This window comes from Camelus dromedarius, chromosome 2 (assembly GCF_036321535.1).
Source record: "Camelus dromedarius isolate mCamDro1 chromosome 2, mCamDro1.pat, whole genome shotgun sequence".
NCBI classification, from domain to species: domain Eukaryota; kingdom Metazoa; phylum Chordata; class Mammalia; order Artiodactyla; family Camelidae; genus Camelus; species Camelus dromedarius.
The window spans coordinates 65,496,414-65,515,856 of NC_087437.1; the positions used below are offsets into that span (position 1 = coordinate 65,496,414).

Here is a 19,443-nt window from a genome sequence, read left to right on the forward strand (position 1 = left end):
CCCAATAAGAGAGATTTGCTGGTTTCTTTTTCATGAGCTTACATTTTCTTGCTCATTCTATTGTATGTCTATAGTACTGCAAGTTTCTTGTCAGTTCAAAAAGCCATTGAGCTCTCTTGTTCTCTGCAGCCCCCAGGCATCTAGTTCCCACCAGTACTCTGACTCAGGTGAGATAAAAACTAGTTTCTCATGAGAGAAGATTCCCCCTGAATATGAGTTGTGCCAATTTGGGGGAGGAGCTGACAGAGTTGAAATGGCTGTTTTTACCCATTTCAGTATGGCTATTCTTGGCTTTCAGCTTCCCTGAGGTACTATGATTTCCTAACTGGTTTATGGAGTTTTCATAACGTTGTTTGGATCATATATTGTTGTTACATTAGTGTGTCTGTGGGAGAACAAGGTCTGGGGCTACTTATTCTGACGTCTTGCTGATGTCACTCTCCATTGATTCTATTACATTTTCCTGTCTTTTTTTTTCTTAACCTGACTATACTGTTATATTTGAAGTGAGTGTACTGTTGATGGCATACAGTTGGGTCATAATTTTAATCCACTCTGCCAATTGGTGCATTTAGACTATTTACATTTAAGCCTTAACATTTCAATGATTACATTAAGCCTGTCCTTTTTCCCTCTTTTTTGGACACTTTTTCCATTTTTTTGTCACTTATTTTTTTTGCCAATTATGGGTTAATTAAATTATTTCAGTACATCCATGTTTATGTGTCAATAATGTTTTTGAGTGTATCTCTTGGCATCAGTTTTTTTTTTTAAATACAGGATTGCTTTAAGTATTGCACTGTATATTCAAAACTTGTCTCAGTCTACTGGTGTTATCATAGTATTATTTTGAGGGAAGTAAAAAAATCTTACCTTCCTTTATATCAGTTTACCCTCTCCCATTTATAATTGCCTTAAATATTTCCTTTATACATATGTAGAACCACATCAGATGATATAACTAAAATTTCCTTCAATCATCAAATATAATTTTAAAAACTCAAGAGAAAGAAAGCCTACTGTATTTACCCATATTTTAGCTTACTGTGTTCTTCCTGATATTCCGAGGTTCTTTCTTTTATCATTTGCTTTCAGTTCAGAGAGCTTCCTTTACCCACTCTTTTAGGGTAGGTCTGATGTTGACAAATTCTTAGTTTCCTTCATCTGAGAATGTATTAATTTCTGCTTAATTTTTGATATTCTTGCTGGGTATAGGATTCTAGCTTGTCAGTTCTTTTCTTTCAGCACTTGAAAAAAATTCAGGTTTCCTTCTGGCCTCCATGGTTCCCAATGAGATATCTGCCATCATTCCAGCTGGTTTTACCCCTTGGTAAGGTATCACTTCTCTTTTGCTATTTTCATAATTTTTTTCCTTAGTGTTTAATATTCAGAAGTTTGAGTATGATGTTTCTTGTTGTGAATGTGTTGTGGTTCACTTAGCTTCTGCAATATCTAGGTTCATGCCTTTTGCCAAATTTGGGAAGTTTTCAGTAATTATTCTCTTATGAATTTTTCAGCCCTGTTCTTTTTCTTCCTTCCTTCCTCACTGGACTTCCATTGACACAAAATAGGGAGGATGTGCGGTTCCTCATTAGTGCTGGGCAGTGGGGGAATTCTGGCTCCTCACATGATTTCTGTCACCATAGGTAATGAGTTTCATTACCACCCAGTAGGGTTAAAAGTCCTAGCTCCCTACTCAGCCTTTGCTTAGTGCCAGAGACCGACTCCCCTCGTGGGTGAGTTGAGGCACTTTGCTATGGCTTGATGAGGATAAAAGTCCAGGCTCCTCACTCAACCTTTGATGAAGTGGGTTGGGGTCGGGCCACAGTTCTTTTCTTTGGTGGTTAGCTAAAGTAGAAAGATTATTTTCTGTCTTGGAAAATAATCTTTCCTCATCTTTTTCCTAGAGAAAGCCAGCTTTTGTTGGGCTTTTTAGGCTTGTGCCTGTTGCCAGTTCCAGGTTGCTAGCTTCTTCAACTCCAATTCTGGTATATATGAAGCAAAAAGAAAACCCAGGAAACTCATCATCATTCCTTAGGTCTTTGGGGCCCTAGCCAGTCTGAATTCTCTCCATTTTTTCCAGTCATAATGTGTTTGTTTAGTATATGATATACAGGGTTTTCAGTTGTACTTAGTGGAAAGAATAGGGAAAAGTACATCTTTTCCATATCCCATAAGCAAAACCCCTTACTATCTTTTAAATCTCATTTTTAGCTGTTGCTATGTTTCTATTTTCATTCCTAACATTAGAGCATGAACTGGGTTGCTATTGGAAGTAACTTTTCTGGTGCTATAAGTTTTGAAGCACACTTCAAATAACCACCTGATGGGGATATAGAGCACTGATTCCTAGATTTGGACAGAATCAAGAGCCATTGGTAGGGCCTTTCTAAAGTTAACAATTTATTACTTCTATAGGAATTCTTCCTTGACTAATCTCTCTTGATTTTTCTTTCTTTGACTTTCTTCTGCTCTTATAATCTACACTTTTTAATTTCTGTTATATGTCTATGTTTTCAATAGTTTGATTGTATCTTCTATAAAGGTTATAATCTTTGGATAGAAGTTATGTCTTATATTTTTATTTAAACTGTCAGCATTCCTAGAGCACAATTATGGGAAAGTGTGAAAATTCAGTGAAATATTTTTGTTGATAAATTGATAAACTCACAAATCACATCCCACTTACCCAGTAATGATAATTTCTGGATATGTTTGTGTTCCAAGGTTCCAGGTTCCTCCACTGATTGGCCACTCCTAAACGGATCATCGAAGAACAATTTATAGGTTTAATTTTTTTAATTTAAATAACTTAGAAATTTAAAATAAAAAATTTTTGAGTAATGGTAAAAGTTTCACTTAAAAAGAAATAGCTGTTAAGTAATAAAGAAATAAGCATGTAGCTATCTTTTAATTCTTTTATCGAACAAGCAATTCCTAATACGCAATTCTATATCCTTTAAAATTATAGATTTTAACAAATATTATCATTCTTATAAAAATGCAAAGAAGTGTCTTTACTCATACAAATATAGTATTGCTACATCTTCCACATAGTCTATGTACTATCAAACTATTGTGGTGCCATTTAACACAAAACTATGTAAATTGTGCCCCTGGAATTGTCCATCCCAACAGTCCTGTGCAAATAATAGAAACTGTAATGGGGAGGGAGAGGTCTTTTACAATTGCAAATATTTGAATCCTGTAGTTAAAAATAACAAAATGGAATTCTAAAAGGTTATCAAATGACTTTTGATAATTATGTATTATTAACCACTGATTGATAAGAATTAACTAGAGAGTTGACTTTTGAATTTCCTAAAACACTCTTCTTCATCTAAAATAATTTAAAGTAACATCTTATGATTCAAACATATGTTAGCTTAAATATATACTTAGTATATAAATATACATGATAGGTAAGTATATCTTAGTCTATAATTATATACTTATTATATAAGAAACATATTCTTGTAGACTTAAAGCTATGTAGAATTTAGGAATTAGAACTTCAGAAATTGTGTGTTTTACAGGTGTCAGCTTATGACTTCAAAAGAATTTAGCTCAAGTCTTCTATGGAAAGTCAGAAAATAAAATAGCAGAAAAACCATGATCATATGATATAAATATGAATACAAGGTAACATTTCTAATTGTTGCTCTTACCTTATTACTGTATCCTTGTTTTTTATGCTTGACTCCTATAGAGTAGAGCACTAGAATTAAATCTGGTGGGCAATCAGCAAAGTATGCTGTACATGTAACTGGTGATTCATGAATGTCCATGGGATATGGATTTTCAAAGATTGGAAAGCTATAGAAAGATAATACATTAGTGTCATTTTGTAATATATAAAAATGAAATAACTTTTATAAAACAAACCCTAAAATCTCCTAAATATTAATTATACATTTCACTGAATTATTTTTAAGCCTTATAAAACAATGATCACATGAACAAGAATTCTTTAAAAAAATTTGTCTACAAAATGTAATATGAATACTTGTAGAATTTTAGTTGAACAAATTCATTTTCTTTCCATAATTCCAAAATTCCACACTGATATCACTTTGTTACTATGGGTAGATTAAATTACATTAAACTGAAAACATGCAGCAAGTCAATTTATTAAAATGTATCATCTAGGTACTTTATTTATGTACAATTTTATCTAAATATTTATATAATATACTTCTAAGTATTAAAATGTCTTAGTAAATTTTACGTTTCCCAAGGAAGGTAATATGTAGGCAAACATTTTGGTTTTGTTCTTTTATAAGGAGTAATTGAAAGATGTGTGTGCTATGTAGGTATGTGATTATGGATGTTTAATATTATTTCCTATGTAAACTAGAGAACATAGAGAATGCAGACTTATGGGTGTAGTAAATTTCATATTCTTAAGCCTACTATCATTTCAAAAAGGGGTATCAGTATAGAACCAAATTAAGAATTCTTTGAACCACAATATATTCTGCATTTCTTATATATTAGAGGTACCAGGCACTCTAGCGGAGGGAACTGAGTATTAGTCTATGCTGCATCTATTCTAGATCTGTGTGATCATGTTACTTCTGATACAACATGCTTTCGGCAGGGGGGAAGTAGGGATATTCAAAATAATTTCCCCCATGTTATAGGAGCTAAATTAGAAACTTAATTCAAACTCCAGAGAGAGTATGAGGTGTCTGTTTTTGTGTGTGCATGTGTTGACAGGGGCTCTCTTCCCTCCAATCTGAAATGGTTTCCCAGATAAGAATAGTATTGAGAGCAAAATTATGTGGAAAGAAGAAAGTTATGTTTATTATACAGCAAGTAGGTTAAACTGGATGAATCACAGATTCCCTGTTTCAGATTAGAAAGTAACATTTCTGAGATTGAAGAATTAGAAGAAAAATAAATGCATCACCTTAAAGATCAAATCTATAACCTGGGATTTGATAATAGCAAGAGTTTACAATGATAGACTCCTGAGAAGGTGAACAATATTGTGAAAATGTTTGGGGAAAATTATTTTATTATATCGGCAAAGAGTACAAAAAAGGTATTTAAGAAAGAAATAATAACTAAAAATGTATTATGGGAATTTATATGTAGAAGTGTAAACTGATTTTTGTAGAAATGTAAACAAAGATAAAAATCCAAGAAACCAAGAAGAGGAAAAGTCTGTAAGCCCTAATGCTTGCTTCCATGTAGAGGATTAAATAGAAAAGAAGTAAGGAAATACAAAGCTTCTATTTAATTGTTAACATGAAACATGGCTAAAAGGTAACTATTTGAAGGGAAAACATATTCAGTTTTTGACATTAAATTTGTAATAGGCAATGAAATGGGAATGTCACATAATTTTAAAAATGGTGCTGAAGAAGGCAAAAAGTTAGATAAAAACTGCAAACAAAATGTCAATTCACATACTTATATATAAAGTAATAAAAAGCAGAATTAATGTATCAAAATAGTAGCTTTTATGTTACATATATATTAACACAATAAAAAAGTTTAAAAAGAATAAATGTGTATACTGAAGAACTTGAGTATTAAAATATAGTAGGACTTGGAGGATGTTAGACAATTAGACAAGGTATGAGGAACCAAAAAATATGACACAGAAGGGAGAATGTAGTATCAATGAAATTAGAAGAGTTCATTTTAATAAAACCTATATTAGAAATTAGAGGAAGAGGCATAAATCCACATGTACATAAAATTTAATCAAGTTTGCTGGCGATAAATAGAGCAGTCAGGCAGAATTCAGTTATGGTGATATTATGGCCCCAACACTATTCCCTTTTCAAATATTGAAATATTACATGCTGTAAATTATCACAAAGACCAACTTTGGCTCTTACATTCACAAACTACATGGAAAGTAAAGTTCAGACTGTACTTCACCCAACAAAACTTTATTGAGAACCTACTTTTTGTGGTGACAAAGCTCCTCTTTCATGAGGCCTACAGTCAAGTAGGGAGATAATCTTTAAAACAATAACAAATGGAAAATTTCATGTGTCAATGAAGGAGAGGAACATGGAGTTAAGGTAGCACTTAATAGGATATTTGACCAAATTATATAGATAATAAAAGTTTTTTTTTAAATGAGGAAATAAGTGAGTTGTGATTCTTACAGATGTTAATAAGGAGAAAAAGGGAGGGAAGATTATTCCATGCAGAAAACAGCAAATGTACAAAAGCTCTAAAAATATACGGGGCTAAAAAAAGATTACTGGGTGTAGAGCATAGGATAAGGGAAAAAGAGTTTCATGCCTATCATCATTGATAATGAAAATGTGTAGCAGGAAGACAATGTTCATCAATTTAAAGTCTACCTTTATAGTCCATGTAAACTAGTAGAGAGCACTACTCTAACAACAATATTTTCTATTTGTTTCCACTGCCAACAACATAATAAAAAAGGAAAGAAAGTAAAAGACGTCCTCCATCTTTTCTGCCCTCAAGATCCTGCTCTTCTATATTGTCTGCTGCGGTAGTCCAATAATACTTTTATTATGTGCCATTTTCCTTTAGTCAATAGTTAGGAGATGGCCAGATAGTACATTCTACAAGTTTTCATAACAATTATTTTTGCTTACGGAAATAGTAGAAAGGTGATCCATTTTATGTGTTCTGGATTTCCAAATGAATCTTTTTAAACTTTAGATGTTGCCTTTAAAATATCTTACAATTCTCTCAGTGTCCCCTAACCTCTCTTAGTTTAGTTTTCATTATTGAGCCAAATTACACTTCTGTAATTCTACCAAAACAATATTCCACATAAAGAATATTTCCCAACTAAAGAATTCTAATGCTAGTGGGGAGGGATAAACTAGGAGTTTGGGATTAACAGACACACACTACTATATATAAAATAGGTAAACAACAAGGACCTACTGTATAGCACAGGGAACTATATTTGATGTCTTGTAATAAGCTATAATGGAAATTAATCTGACAATAAATGTGTATATGTATAACTGAATTGCCTTTGCTATATACCTGAAACTAACATTGTAAATCAACTACACTTCAATAAAAAATAAAATTTTTTAAAAATCTCAAAAAAAAGAATTATAATGCCAATTATCTATGATGTCCTACTATGTTTTAACTGCAATAAATAGAGTTTAAAAATAGTGTTACTCTGAACATGGATAACTTACTTGCTTTGTGTCAGATCAACTACAATGAGATCTTTCTCCAGAAGTACTGCAACGGCATAGGGTTCTTGAAATTCTATAAGTAGGAAGGAAAAAGGGAAACATTTTCAGATTTCATATTTTATAAAATCACCAAACTGGCATTTCCTTTATCTCCTGTACAAATGTTATTTAAATGACTTGAGAAGATCAAAATATGAGCCAAAGTAAGGAGTAACAAAGACCACTTTTAAAAAATATATGTTGTGTTTCTCAAACTCACTGTTTAAGACCATTATAGAGAACAAGGACAAAATGAGAAGTTGCATAGCACAGAGTTAAATATATCTCAATAATCGTGAGGTAGTGATAATAGTAGATTATTTGAAAAGAGAGGGTCTGTCACCTCCATCTCACATTTATCTTAGTCTTCCATAACTTCCATTTCAGATTTGATTTCATGACTACAAGGAGATATACTAAGGAAATAGTTCTGCTTCTCTCAGCTATGACACATAGTCACCTCCCTATGAGTGCAACACTTATACTAAAAAATTTACTTTCAATTCAATGTGATTTAACCGGTACTCAGACTGCCTATCATGTGCCCAAGAGTATATATCTCAAAAAAGCAGAGTCAGGATAGCCTAACATTTTCAAGTTCTTAAAATTCAACTCTCCCTTTCTCCCTTTCTCCAGCCCTACTTTCTTCCTTCAATATGGTGCAGAAACTAAGAACAAAGGCTAAACAGGGAATAAGATAGACAAGATCTTTATTCTCGGTCTATATTCTAGGGATATAAAAACAAGGAACAAGTAAATAAGTAAGATTAACTCAGAAACTAATGTAAACTGTAAAAAAAATTAACAAAGGTAATAGTATAAGAAATGACTTGTGGTTGGTGGGGAAGTGCTAATTTAGTTATAGTGCTCAGGGAAGACATTGTTTTCTATCTATAATAAAAGACTAACAAAGGAAAGCCACAGTTACAGTGTTTGCTCAATTTAAGGAAAAAGTATTTACAAAAACATTTTACATACATGGTATTTGATTCTCAGTAGCTAGAGCAGGTACTATCATTTTTCCATTTCATAGAGAAAACTGAGGTCCAAAGAGGTTATGAGATCGGCACAAGTTTACAAAGCTAGTAAATTATAGAGCTGAAAATTTAACCCATGCTATTTTCATTATAGCAGCAGTTTCTACTGGCTAGTTTAAGAGGTATCCAATCCTAAACTCAATAATCACTTGGCAGGAATTTTGTATTCAAGAGTATTCAAGTCTTGGATAGGAAACTGAAATAGATTGCCTTCACAGCACTCCCAGTCATGAGAAGCTGTAGAACCTATTCATATTTATTTTTATGTAAGTCACAGGCTATGAGAAAAAAATTAAAAACAAAAAACAAACACAAACACAAACCCCCCAAACTGAGGAGGCTGCCCTTGTTTGGGTGCATATCTACACGTTAGTATACAATCCTTACACTATTTGTTACTTGAACTTTACTCAAACTGAGGCCTTTCTCCCCTTTCCCCTTATCTCTTAGAGCTGTTTTAAGGTTTTTCAAGGTTATTTCAATACTCCCAGGTTTTTTTTTTTGTTTATTCTGTTTCTCAGTTTGAAGAACACTGGGGTTCCGTGTAATACTAGTTTCCTCTTTGTTTTCTCACCGCTCTTTAGGAAACTCATTGGCTGGGAGGCAGTTGCTACAAACATAAAAAAGCTGAGACATTGGCATGAATAAGTAAAAATCATAAAAATTATTATTTTAGGTAGTTATACCTGTTTTAGATTATTGTTTCTTTTCAAATAATAAAAACTGGTAGCAAAAGTTTCACCTTTGTAGAAGCACTTGTGAACTGTGATAACCACTAAGTAATAAGATTTCCTTTGGAGTCAGCGTTAGGTTCAATTTGTGTCTATTATTTATTAATAATTTGGTCTTAATTAGCTAAATTCTTTGATTTTCATTTTCTTTACCCATTGAAATGGCAAAATAACTACCTTATTAGACTGTTATGAAGATTAGATGTATATAAAGATGTTTAATGCAGAACCTGGCTTATAGTTGGTACTCAATAGATGTCAATAGTATTACTTTCTTTATTAGATTGGTTATTTTTGAGCAGGCTCAGCCTTTCAACCCTAGTCTCCAACAAGGTGAAAAGCTCTATCATAACGACTACTTCTTTGAAGAGAAATGCATTATTTATGACACTTGTAGAAGACCAGATTCAATTAAATCTAGATGTGAAACTAACAAATTCTGAGTATAGTTGATTAGTTACTCAGGGAATGCCCCCTGAGATAAGAGGATTAGGCATTTGTGTTCTTTGAGAAACAGGCTTAATTGTCAGGTGTCATAAATAATTCAGGAATATAAAAATATTAATAAATTTAGTTTGTTTAACATATACATAACATTTATCACTATCTGGCTATATAGGAGATTAAAGTTCTGCATTTGCTAATATGGAATCAATCAAAATACTGTACACTGTAAAGTGAAAAAAGTATGATACAGAACAGCACAGAGAGTATGCTGTCATTTGTACAAAAAGGATGATGAATATATACATAAATAAGTACACATATGCATATGCATGGCTTACTTGGGGAGCACATAAGAAACTTAGTTATAGTTAGTAAGGAAGGGCAGTGAGAAAGTTTCCATTATATACTGTTGTGTATTGTGGGATTTTTTTCTGGTACTTTCACGTATTATTGTCTTAATTAGAGAGTTTATAAAATACATTCATATTTTACCGAGTAAAGTTAAACTATTTCTCCTAGCTCTTGGCAAATAAAAAGTCCCAGCCTCATTACCACTTCTCTGGAAAGCAAAGACATACATGTGGCTTGGAAGTGATTAGACTTGGTTATAGTACACTTATAACTTGTTTAACATTATACAAATTATCCTAACATCTCTACTGATATGCAGAAATTTATAAGCACACATACATATAGTGTTTGATCTTTGCAACCACAAATTTTCAGTTTCTATTACTGGCATGCACACCTTCTTTTTTGAGGGTCTTTAATAGAATGCATTTTCCTAAGTTCAGCTTTAGGTTCTCTGTTTTTTCTTCTATTGTTCCTTTATCATTCATTTTCATAACTCCAAAGAGCATCTATATTCTGATGATTCATAAATAAATATTAAAGACCTCTTCCCGGTCTTTTTCTGCTGTCTAAACAACTCCACTGACTCATAATCAGATTTATTTTTCTCTTTCTAAAAACTGTTTACTGCATATGAAATCACTATTCTTAAATTATTTCTCATCTATCATGTCACTCCCTAATCTAATTGTTGACCAAATTCAGTGAGTTTTCCTCTTTCCAGCCCTACAAGCAGCACTCTGTTTCAGATCTTGACTATTTTAATGTACATTATCACAAAAGCTTCCCAGTTGGAATCTGAAGTCTAAATTTCAGCATCTCTCTCTTCAAACCCATACACTACTTTTGGGCAAATTTACCAAAAAAAATGCTTTCTTTCAGTTAATATTCCTTCAAAATTCCCCCGTAGTTCCCTATTTCCAAATACCTCCAAAAGGCTTTCAGTTTTTCTCTGAATTGATCTTACTCTAGCAAAATCTCACAATTTCTAAAACCTTTATTCAATATTCTTTTCAAGACCCAAGTCATTCTTCAAGGCCTATCTAAATCCTACTTTTTCCATGAAGCTTTGCATGAATATTTCAGTGACTATGTAACTAGCCTATAAATTAGTACATTATTTAAACTCTGACCCGTATAACTCAGCACTTAATTAAGTGCTATATTTTTTAATTTAAGTCCTAATTATCTTCCTCATGTGGCCAGATTTTATGTGATTTGACATCAGAGATCAGTTTCATACTTCATCCATATTTTCAACAAGTTCTTGTCATACTGAGGCCATAGAAGCATTCAATAAATATTTGTTGATTAATTTATAACACAGTTGTCTGTCCCTGACAACTCTGGGAATAAAATGTCACATTGATTATTTCATATCCCTTTATTCCATCTTTTAAATATGAAACTCAAGAATTTAAAACAAATTAATACATTTATAATAAAACTCATAATTTATATATCTTCATAGTTTACAAAATATATTCCCTTTGATCTTCCAATAATCATGTGGGGTCAATATTATAATATTCTTTCTACAAATGATAAATCAAACCCATAAATATAAAGTGACTTGTCCAAAGTCACATAGCTAGTAAATGGCTGAGCTAAATCATAAACCCAAATACTTTCTCTCCAAGTCCATTGACCTTTTCCCTACATCTATACATTCCCTCTTGAAAATGTAGTAATACATATACAAACTATGTTTTTTAATCACAAACTCATATGTCCCTTTTTATATTTCACCCCTCTCCATTTTTAGATCTCAAAATATTTTATCATTAGATTCCATTATACAGTTTGCACATAAGTAGACTGGTTTTTATGTTTATAAAAAGTCTTTATATTACAGATTATAAAAATATAAAAGCACCTCTCCTCCCAAAAGCCCTCCTGACTAATTATTCTCAAAATTGAAATAAGTCACTAACCACACATCAGCAATCCTAGAGTAATCAGAGGTGCTACAGTTGTATCTGAAGCAAAGCCAGATGTGAAACAGATACAGCACCACCAGAGTTACAGATCACTGATATCAGGTAAGTGCTTTAACTTTGATTGGCATAGGAATGGGATGGGTGAAGCTGGTCTAGGAGAGGCTATTAGGAGACCTCAGTTTCCCCAAGTAATTTCACCCTGGACCCCTATCGGACCCTCCCAGCTCAGCTTCCACCATCCTTATCAAAGTTTAAAGCACTTACCTGCTATTAGAACCTGAAACTCCAGCACTGCTGCACTACATCTGTCTTACTTCCAGTTTGTCAAGTAGGTACAGTTGCACAACCTGCTCCAGCACCTGTAGCTCAGTATTGTAGCACAGTAGATGTCAGCTGCCAAAACTAAAAATATTTAAGCTTAATTTTGATAGGAACTTATCATTTCTAAAATGATTTTTCAACTTTACTAGTTTCATTTCAGTTACTTACCATTTGGATAGGGTGTTTCACATAAAGTTAGAAATTCAACAATAGGATGATCCATTTCAAGCACTGTAATTGCCTTCCCATGCATGATGGTTAAACTTGGTCTTCTGCAAGCTTTGTCATAGGACAGGCCACCAGAAAATATTATAAATGGTTCACTGCAAATGAAAAAAAGTAAATGACTGAGTTCTTTAAGATGACACAATGTCACAGGAATGAGGCAATAAAGAACAGGGCTTCATGGGGATTATATACAGTGTAATTTGACAGAGAGAAAAAGCCTTCCCTGGCCCAAAATATCTCATCCAACAATTACTATTCTATCATTTCCCTTTTTCTGGATGTACATTCTTACCATTAAAACTACTAATGAATCAGTTTAAAGATGCTGAGGTCAGGTGAGGGAAAGGCAGTGAGTTTGGAGAGAGGTGAAGATGCTCACTGACTCAAAAGAACATCTTCACATTTATTAGTTGGTTCCCAAACTTTAAATTACCACAACTAGAATATTAGATTATATTAGTTTATCATATTAACCAATAGGCATGTGGGACCGCAAATCACTAAGAAATTAAAGAGGAACTTTCAACATGAAATGAAATGTGACAGTGGCAAGCCCAGAATGGCAGAAAGTAACATGAAAATTCTACATGAGTTTCTGTGGGAAAGGATTATGATAAAAAGATGGAGAAAACTAGTAGGTAAGGAAAAAAATAGTTCACCAAAAATAAATGTGATCTTCTTTTCAGCTTTACCTATGGTCAGCCAGTTCTATTTAGCTTGTAAAACTAACTTCAAACAAATTTTTTCATCTCTGTTAATTGCAAAATACAATTAGATAACAGAGTGGGGCTGGGATAACCATACAATATTATAGCTATCAGAAAGTTATAAAATATCTTTATAATTTTTATTTTTCTTTTCTCTAATACTTTTATCTCTAGCATATGTATATAAAAGAAAATGTGCGTTGATATGAAATATTTTCAATAAGTAAAAACCAAACTGAAAATATTTTCCAAAATTTTTAAGAGGAACTTTTAAATAAAACAATAAAAGACACTTTCACTGCACCACATTCTTTGAGAACATATGCTTCTGTAAATAATTTACTTCTATTCACATGCTAAGCTGAAGCATATACTTGTTTCCAGAACTCACTCTATAAGATTTCCCTTTCTTTTCCATTTTGTGCTGTATATAGTACCAAACATTATCAAAGGACATTTGCTAATCTTATTTTGGCTGTATAATAACAACAAAAAAAAAAACTTTTTAAAAAGTTTCCATCAAAACTTACATATAAATGTCTTTACTACTTTTTATTTAAAATTCTATATGAATATTTTCACGTAAATATTTAAGTTGTAAGCTAAAGAAGGAAAAATGCTCTCATTTATTTTCTCTGAGTCCTGCAGCAGTTGATTTGAATTAGTTTTGCTCCAGTGATTTGACATAGTGAACAACCATCCTACTAATTGTGGTATTAAGAAGCAAGTTTGTTTTTTCCATAAAATAGGTATTACTTAGATTATTTAGAATATTTCTCCAGATTTAAAAATAATTTCTAATGAAATGTGTATGGGCTTTTGCAATAAAGTTCATGACCCAGAGAACATATGATCTTTTCATACATACTAAGCTTAGCTTTCAGTTCCAAATATTAATAAATATCATAAATATATACTTTTTCCCATGTAAAAGTAAGTGAATTTACTCTCATCTCTTAATACTAACCCAAACATAGGAAAAGAAGCAATTTACTCTTCCTTATTCGTAAGCACATTGGAAAATACGTCCTTTCTAGTATTTTGAAAGGGGAGAAAATCTTTTCTGTGCTTATTATGACTTCACATCAGAAAACCTTAGGTCTGAAGTTTACTGTTGACATATATGCACTTTTCTGTAAACTACTGAATGACTGAATAAAAAGCTATTTCCTCAGGAAAATGCTCAGGCAACCACTCTTAGATAATTATATTAAATCCTCATAAGCATTGTTCTTATTTTGTTAATGAGATTAAATAACAACTAAGCAGAAAACCCCAAAAGAAAACAGATTTATCAGACTTGAAAGCCTCATGTTCTAAATTGTGGTATGTACTGCCTTAAGTAATAAATAGCTACAATTTACTCAGTGTTTACCATGTGTCCTGTATTGTGCTCTGTGTATATATGTAAAGTAAGTTTTATGTAGTCCTCACAATCTTGTAATCCCTAACCCTGATGAGAAAAGTACTAATAGCTCAGTTTCACAGATGAGAAGTCTGGGATTAATGCAGGTTAAATAACTTGTTCAGTGTCAAGCAGCTAGTGAGTGGCAGGACAAAGATTCAAATCCAGACTTCAAAGTCTATATTTTTCATTTCTGTTCTAATAGATCTCAAACTGTGGAATACAGTTTAATAGGTGTTATGCAAAAACAAACAAACAAACACAAACTATATCTCCCTTTTGAGATTTTATCATTCATACCATATATTAAATGTTCTGAGAAATTGTAAAAAATCCAATTTACTTTAAATAACCCACAATTTCTCAGATTTCCCAAATTTTTTTGATTACAGATTTTTTTTTCTCATGAATACAGTAAGTGATTAATGGGACACAATTTGGCAAATGCTATGCCACACAAAACTGCCTTCTTTACTAATTAATACAAGTGTATCTTGAGAGACTTACCAGATGGATTATTATTAAGGAAATAACCATATAATTGACAGTGTCTCCATACATACATAAAACATTAATAAAAATTAAATGTTATTGACAACAGCTTAAATAAATCTCAGAGGCATTATGTTGAGTGAAAGAAGCTAGGCTCACAGGTTACATGATAAGTAATTGCACTTATATGACATCTCAAATGAGCAAAACTATAGTGGCAGAGTTACAGATCAGTGGTTTCCAGGGGTTCTATGCAGGGAAAGGTATGACTATAAGGGGATAGCATGTGAGAATTTGGCAGGAGTATGGAAATGTGGTGATTTCAGGAATCTATACATGTGTTAAAAAGCCATAGAACTGTACACCAAAAGGAAAAAGTCTACTGTATAAATCTTAAAATAGATAAAATATAATAATAGATAAAATATAATACAGAAAAAAGGGTTAAAATTTTGTCTCAATGAAGGCAACATGATTGAACATTAAATTGTGTAACATAATATAATATATATTAAAAATAACGTTTGTTGAGTATTTACGATGTTCCAGGTTATTGTGTGAAGAACTTTACATGCATTATTTAATCCTTACGATATCCCAAAGAGAGAACTACTTAATAGATAGGTATACTATTTAATATTATTTCTCACTTAATAGATGGGTATACTAAATCTTGGCAAACTTAACTACACAGGAAGTCTATCAGTAGGTGATCATAATAGGAAGGGGTTAAAAAACTAGCAGAAAGTAATTTTTATTAACTACAGAGAATCTGATAAAGCTAGCGATAGCAGGAAGAGAGATTATTATCCCTTTTTTTTTTTTTAAAAGGATAAAATTAAGCCCACAGCCATTGTGACTGGAGTCACAATAAGCAAATTGGTGATTGGGAACCAATGGTTTCTGAGCAGAATGGTGGTTCATCCCTAGAAATGTAAAGCAGGCTTGTGAACGGCTAGTCTAAGATAAAATTAGACAGAAAACATAGCGCTTACATTTGTTACCTGTGCAGACCTTTAAGAGGCTCTGTTGCTGCAGCATATATGGTAGAGCTCTTCTTAAAGTTCCTGCTACAACCATCCCAATTTTTTACTTCACAAAGTATCTGCTGTGTACTAGATGGAGTGGAAATACAGCTATTTATTTCCACTTTCAGACTATGGCCCATTTTGCTGTGGCAAGACCTTTCAGGACTCTTAATTTCAGTGCTCCTCTGTTTTTTAGTCTCCTTGTATTTAGAGCTGTGGAACCACTGCTGCTAGAGGAGTCTTTTCTAATATAGTAGTAATCACAACAAATTGACACTATGTACTATAGTGCACAGTAAGTGGGATGATAGTAATTATGATTAATAATATATTTATTTCACATTAGAAAACTGAAGAATTACTTCTACATAAAGTTGAATTACCAATTACTAGAACAAATCAATTTAAGATCAGTTAATAATTTTTAATGATGTGAAATATCATGGCTTTGACGATGACAATAACAATAACTTCTTTTTATTAAGAAATCCACTATGTGCCACTCATCAAATTTATGATGTTATAAACTTTATGCATAATTTAATTTAATCCCCACAAACATTACAATGAAACAGATATTGTTGATGATAAAAGTAAATTTTAAAAGAGTTAGTAAAAATTTTCGAGGTCACACAGCTGTCTTACTCTAATAACCAGTGATTTTACTCGTTACTTTACACTGCCTTGCCTTGAATTCCTGATTTCAGAAGTACCTTCTCTTCATGTTCACCCTTTCCTCCCTCCACCTGGCACCATTCTATCATCCATTCCTTAAGTCCCATCTCAGGCATCTCCTTCCCCAAGAAGAATTTCAATGATTTCTCTCTTCACTATTCTCCTCCCTGCTCCCTTTAGGCAGAGTAAGGTGCCCTTTTGCTGTGCTCTCATAGCATGTCTCTGTAAAAGCACCTCAGATGTTGTATAGAAACCACTAGTTTATGGGCTTACTTCTGCTACTAGACCATAACAGACAGTATTTTCTATTTTAGTATGTCAAACAAAATGTACAATGCATGTTACATAGTAATAACATAATACATATTATTTTAATTGAATTAAGCTGGATATTGTTGGGCACCTCATAGAAATACATTTATATATAACAAAATAGATGCCATAAAGTCCATGGATCATGTATTTTATGGAGAAACTTCTCACGCCTTCACATGAACCTATTTATTTCCATTTTACAAACTTGGGTTTCAAATTTCTTAGTTAGCAGAAAACAAAAGACTAGATACTAGGGGATAATACAATGGAAATTAGAAGTCCTGACAGCCCAAAACTGAAGGACAGAGAAAAACTTTCAAAAATAAATACATAAGTGAAAAAGAAAAAAAAAAGCCACAAGCAACTAGGCAGGGTTTATATAAAGCTCAATGCTTCAATAGTCCTTGAAGTACAATGTTATATAACAACTGATGTAAGTAATATTGAACCTGAAGACTCAAGCAAAGTTCAAGTTATAAAACACCTTTTTAAGAAGGAAATGAATGTATTTGTGAAATATTTTCGTCCATAATGATTACATTTTAAATGTTTTAATAGTTTACTGACAATAGTAATAAAACCATAGTCATTTTCACTAATTATGCATTAGGCTAGGCTAAAGAGGTATTGATCTGTCTATCTATCATACCTTTAGAAGAGCAGCTATAAACAAACATTAAATGTACCTATGTAGAGAAGAAAACATTCTAGTGTGAGGATATAAGTAACAGAATTATACAGTTTAGAGTTAAAATAAAACTCAGGTTTAGGCAAGATTTGTAATTACGGTAATTCTGGACGAGAATATGCCACTAATAATTATTGCAAGTATAAAGAATATTGTTGATGTATAGGATGTGGCTGCTATATAGACAAGATAAATTTTATTAAATATCATTTTATTTAATTTTCTATTTCTTAAAATTTTTCATGATTTTACTATGCCAGTACATATAAATGTTTATCCTTCCAACTAACTATAATCTTCCAAGATTCAGAATGTAAGATCCTCAAGTATAGAGACTTGGTTATATATTTAATTCATGTGTAATACCAGTACATACATAGCTTTTACTACTTAATAATGTTGAATGATTGCTACTTGTAATTGCATGGCCAAAAAAGTCCTACATTGTTAAAATTAATGTATATAATACTCATTTGAATATTCATAGGAATTTGAACATATTTAAGAGTTACCATTTACAATATTAATAATATTGACATCATAGACACACCTATTGAACAATAAGAACTCTATTATCAGTGAAGAAGATTCAGCCCGTTAATATACTTGTAATTACATAAAATTTTAAACAATACATAAACATTAAAAGTTATCTGCCTTTCTTATCTCTATTTCTTACCTATTTTCCCATATCCCTCAAAATAAAAATGCATACCTGTTTCTACAGGTCTTGTATTCTACTTTAAGAATTGGTTTGCAAGATTCAGATTTTCTTCCTTCTCTTTGACTTTTTCCTAAAGAAAGAACAAGGATTTTATTAAATCTGTTTTAAATTCACTTACCCATGAGAATTTTAAAAGCTTGACTAAAGGAATTTTTTAATGTAATTTTAAAAATGTGAACTGGATAAACATGTCTATGCATCCTAACATTTTTGTTAACATTTTGTTAAATTTAGGAATAACTTGTTGAGTTCTAACAATTGACTATCAATAAAGTTATTTTAAAACTTTTCCAATTTGTATTGCTTCACATTCTTATGTATAAAGCTAGTATCATATAAAGTTATTTTAATTATTTAAGTTTCAAGATAAACAACTTCAGAGTTGAAGATACATATATACATACTTATCTGCATAATAAGTTATATTATGAAAATCCATACTAGGCTTAAAATTTTATTCATAAAACAAGCAAGTCTCTTTCATATGCAGAAAGACTTGCCATTTAAAGCTTATGATAGACTATCAAAATCATTGCACTTTCATCGAATTCATTTAAAGGAAAGTCTATTAGACAATGAACACAGATGGTACATTCCAAGATTTTAAAAAAGTTTAATGATCTACCCTACTTGCATTAAACAAATATAATAACTTCTTATAGGGGAAGGAGTACATTGTTTAGACTCCATTAAGGTTTTGAATAAAAGGTCAAAAAGAGTAGAAAAGGTAAATAAAGCCACTTCTGCCTATGACAATTGTCTTTTATTTATGTTTTTGCTTATAATTCTGTCTCATCTTGATAAAATTCACCTGTTTTTTGAGATATATTTGTTCTTTAATTTAAGAAATATCATATTTATTCTTGTATTGCCACAGTTATTAATAGTAGAAACCTATTGTGTAGAGTGATGTTTACATGCATATAAATTTAAAATTTCAGAATAGCTTCAGAACGGCAAAGCCAAATCCAACTAGGATGTCAGGATAGTTTTATCCAATTTGTTTAAACAACTGTCAGCATACAGTATACCTTATTTGTTCCATGGCATACTTTCTGACATTGCCTTCTCTTTCTTTTACCCTATGTCAACTAAAAAGCAACCAATAATAAAATATTGGTCATTATCATTCACGTTGTAAAAAAAGATTAAAAA

General features: G+C 31.8%; 1 protein-coding gene across 6 annotated transcripts in view; it reads right to left on the reverse strand.

The window, feature by feature from the left end:
• STXBP5L (syntaxin binding protein 5L) overlaps positions 1 to 19,443 on the reverse strand; it is a 290,279-nt gene that overhangs the window by 123,354 nt on the left and 147,482 nt on the right. For all 6 annotated transcript variants that reach the window (XM_064494778.1, XM_031455025.2, XM_031455017.2 and 3 more), the window contains 5 exons: positions 18,280 to 18,358; positions 12,195 to 12,349; positions 7,161 to 7,233; positions 3,669 to 3,816; positions 2,690 to 2,757 (listed from right to left, as the gene is read on the reverse strand). In XM_064494778.1, coding sequence (XP_064350848.1) covers positions 2,690 to 2,757; positions 3,669 to 3,816; positions 7,161 to 7,233; positions 12,195 to 12,349; positions 18,280 to 18,358 — 523 coding nt within the window. The remainder of the gene's footprint in view (positions 1 to 2,689; positions 2,758 to 3,668; positions 3,817 to 7,160; positions 7,234 to 12,194; positions 12,350 to 18,279; positions 18,359 to 19,443) is intronic.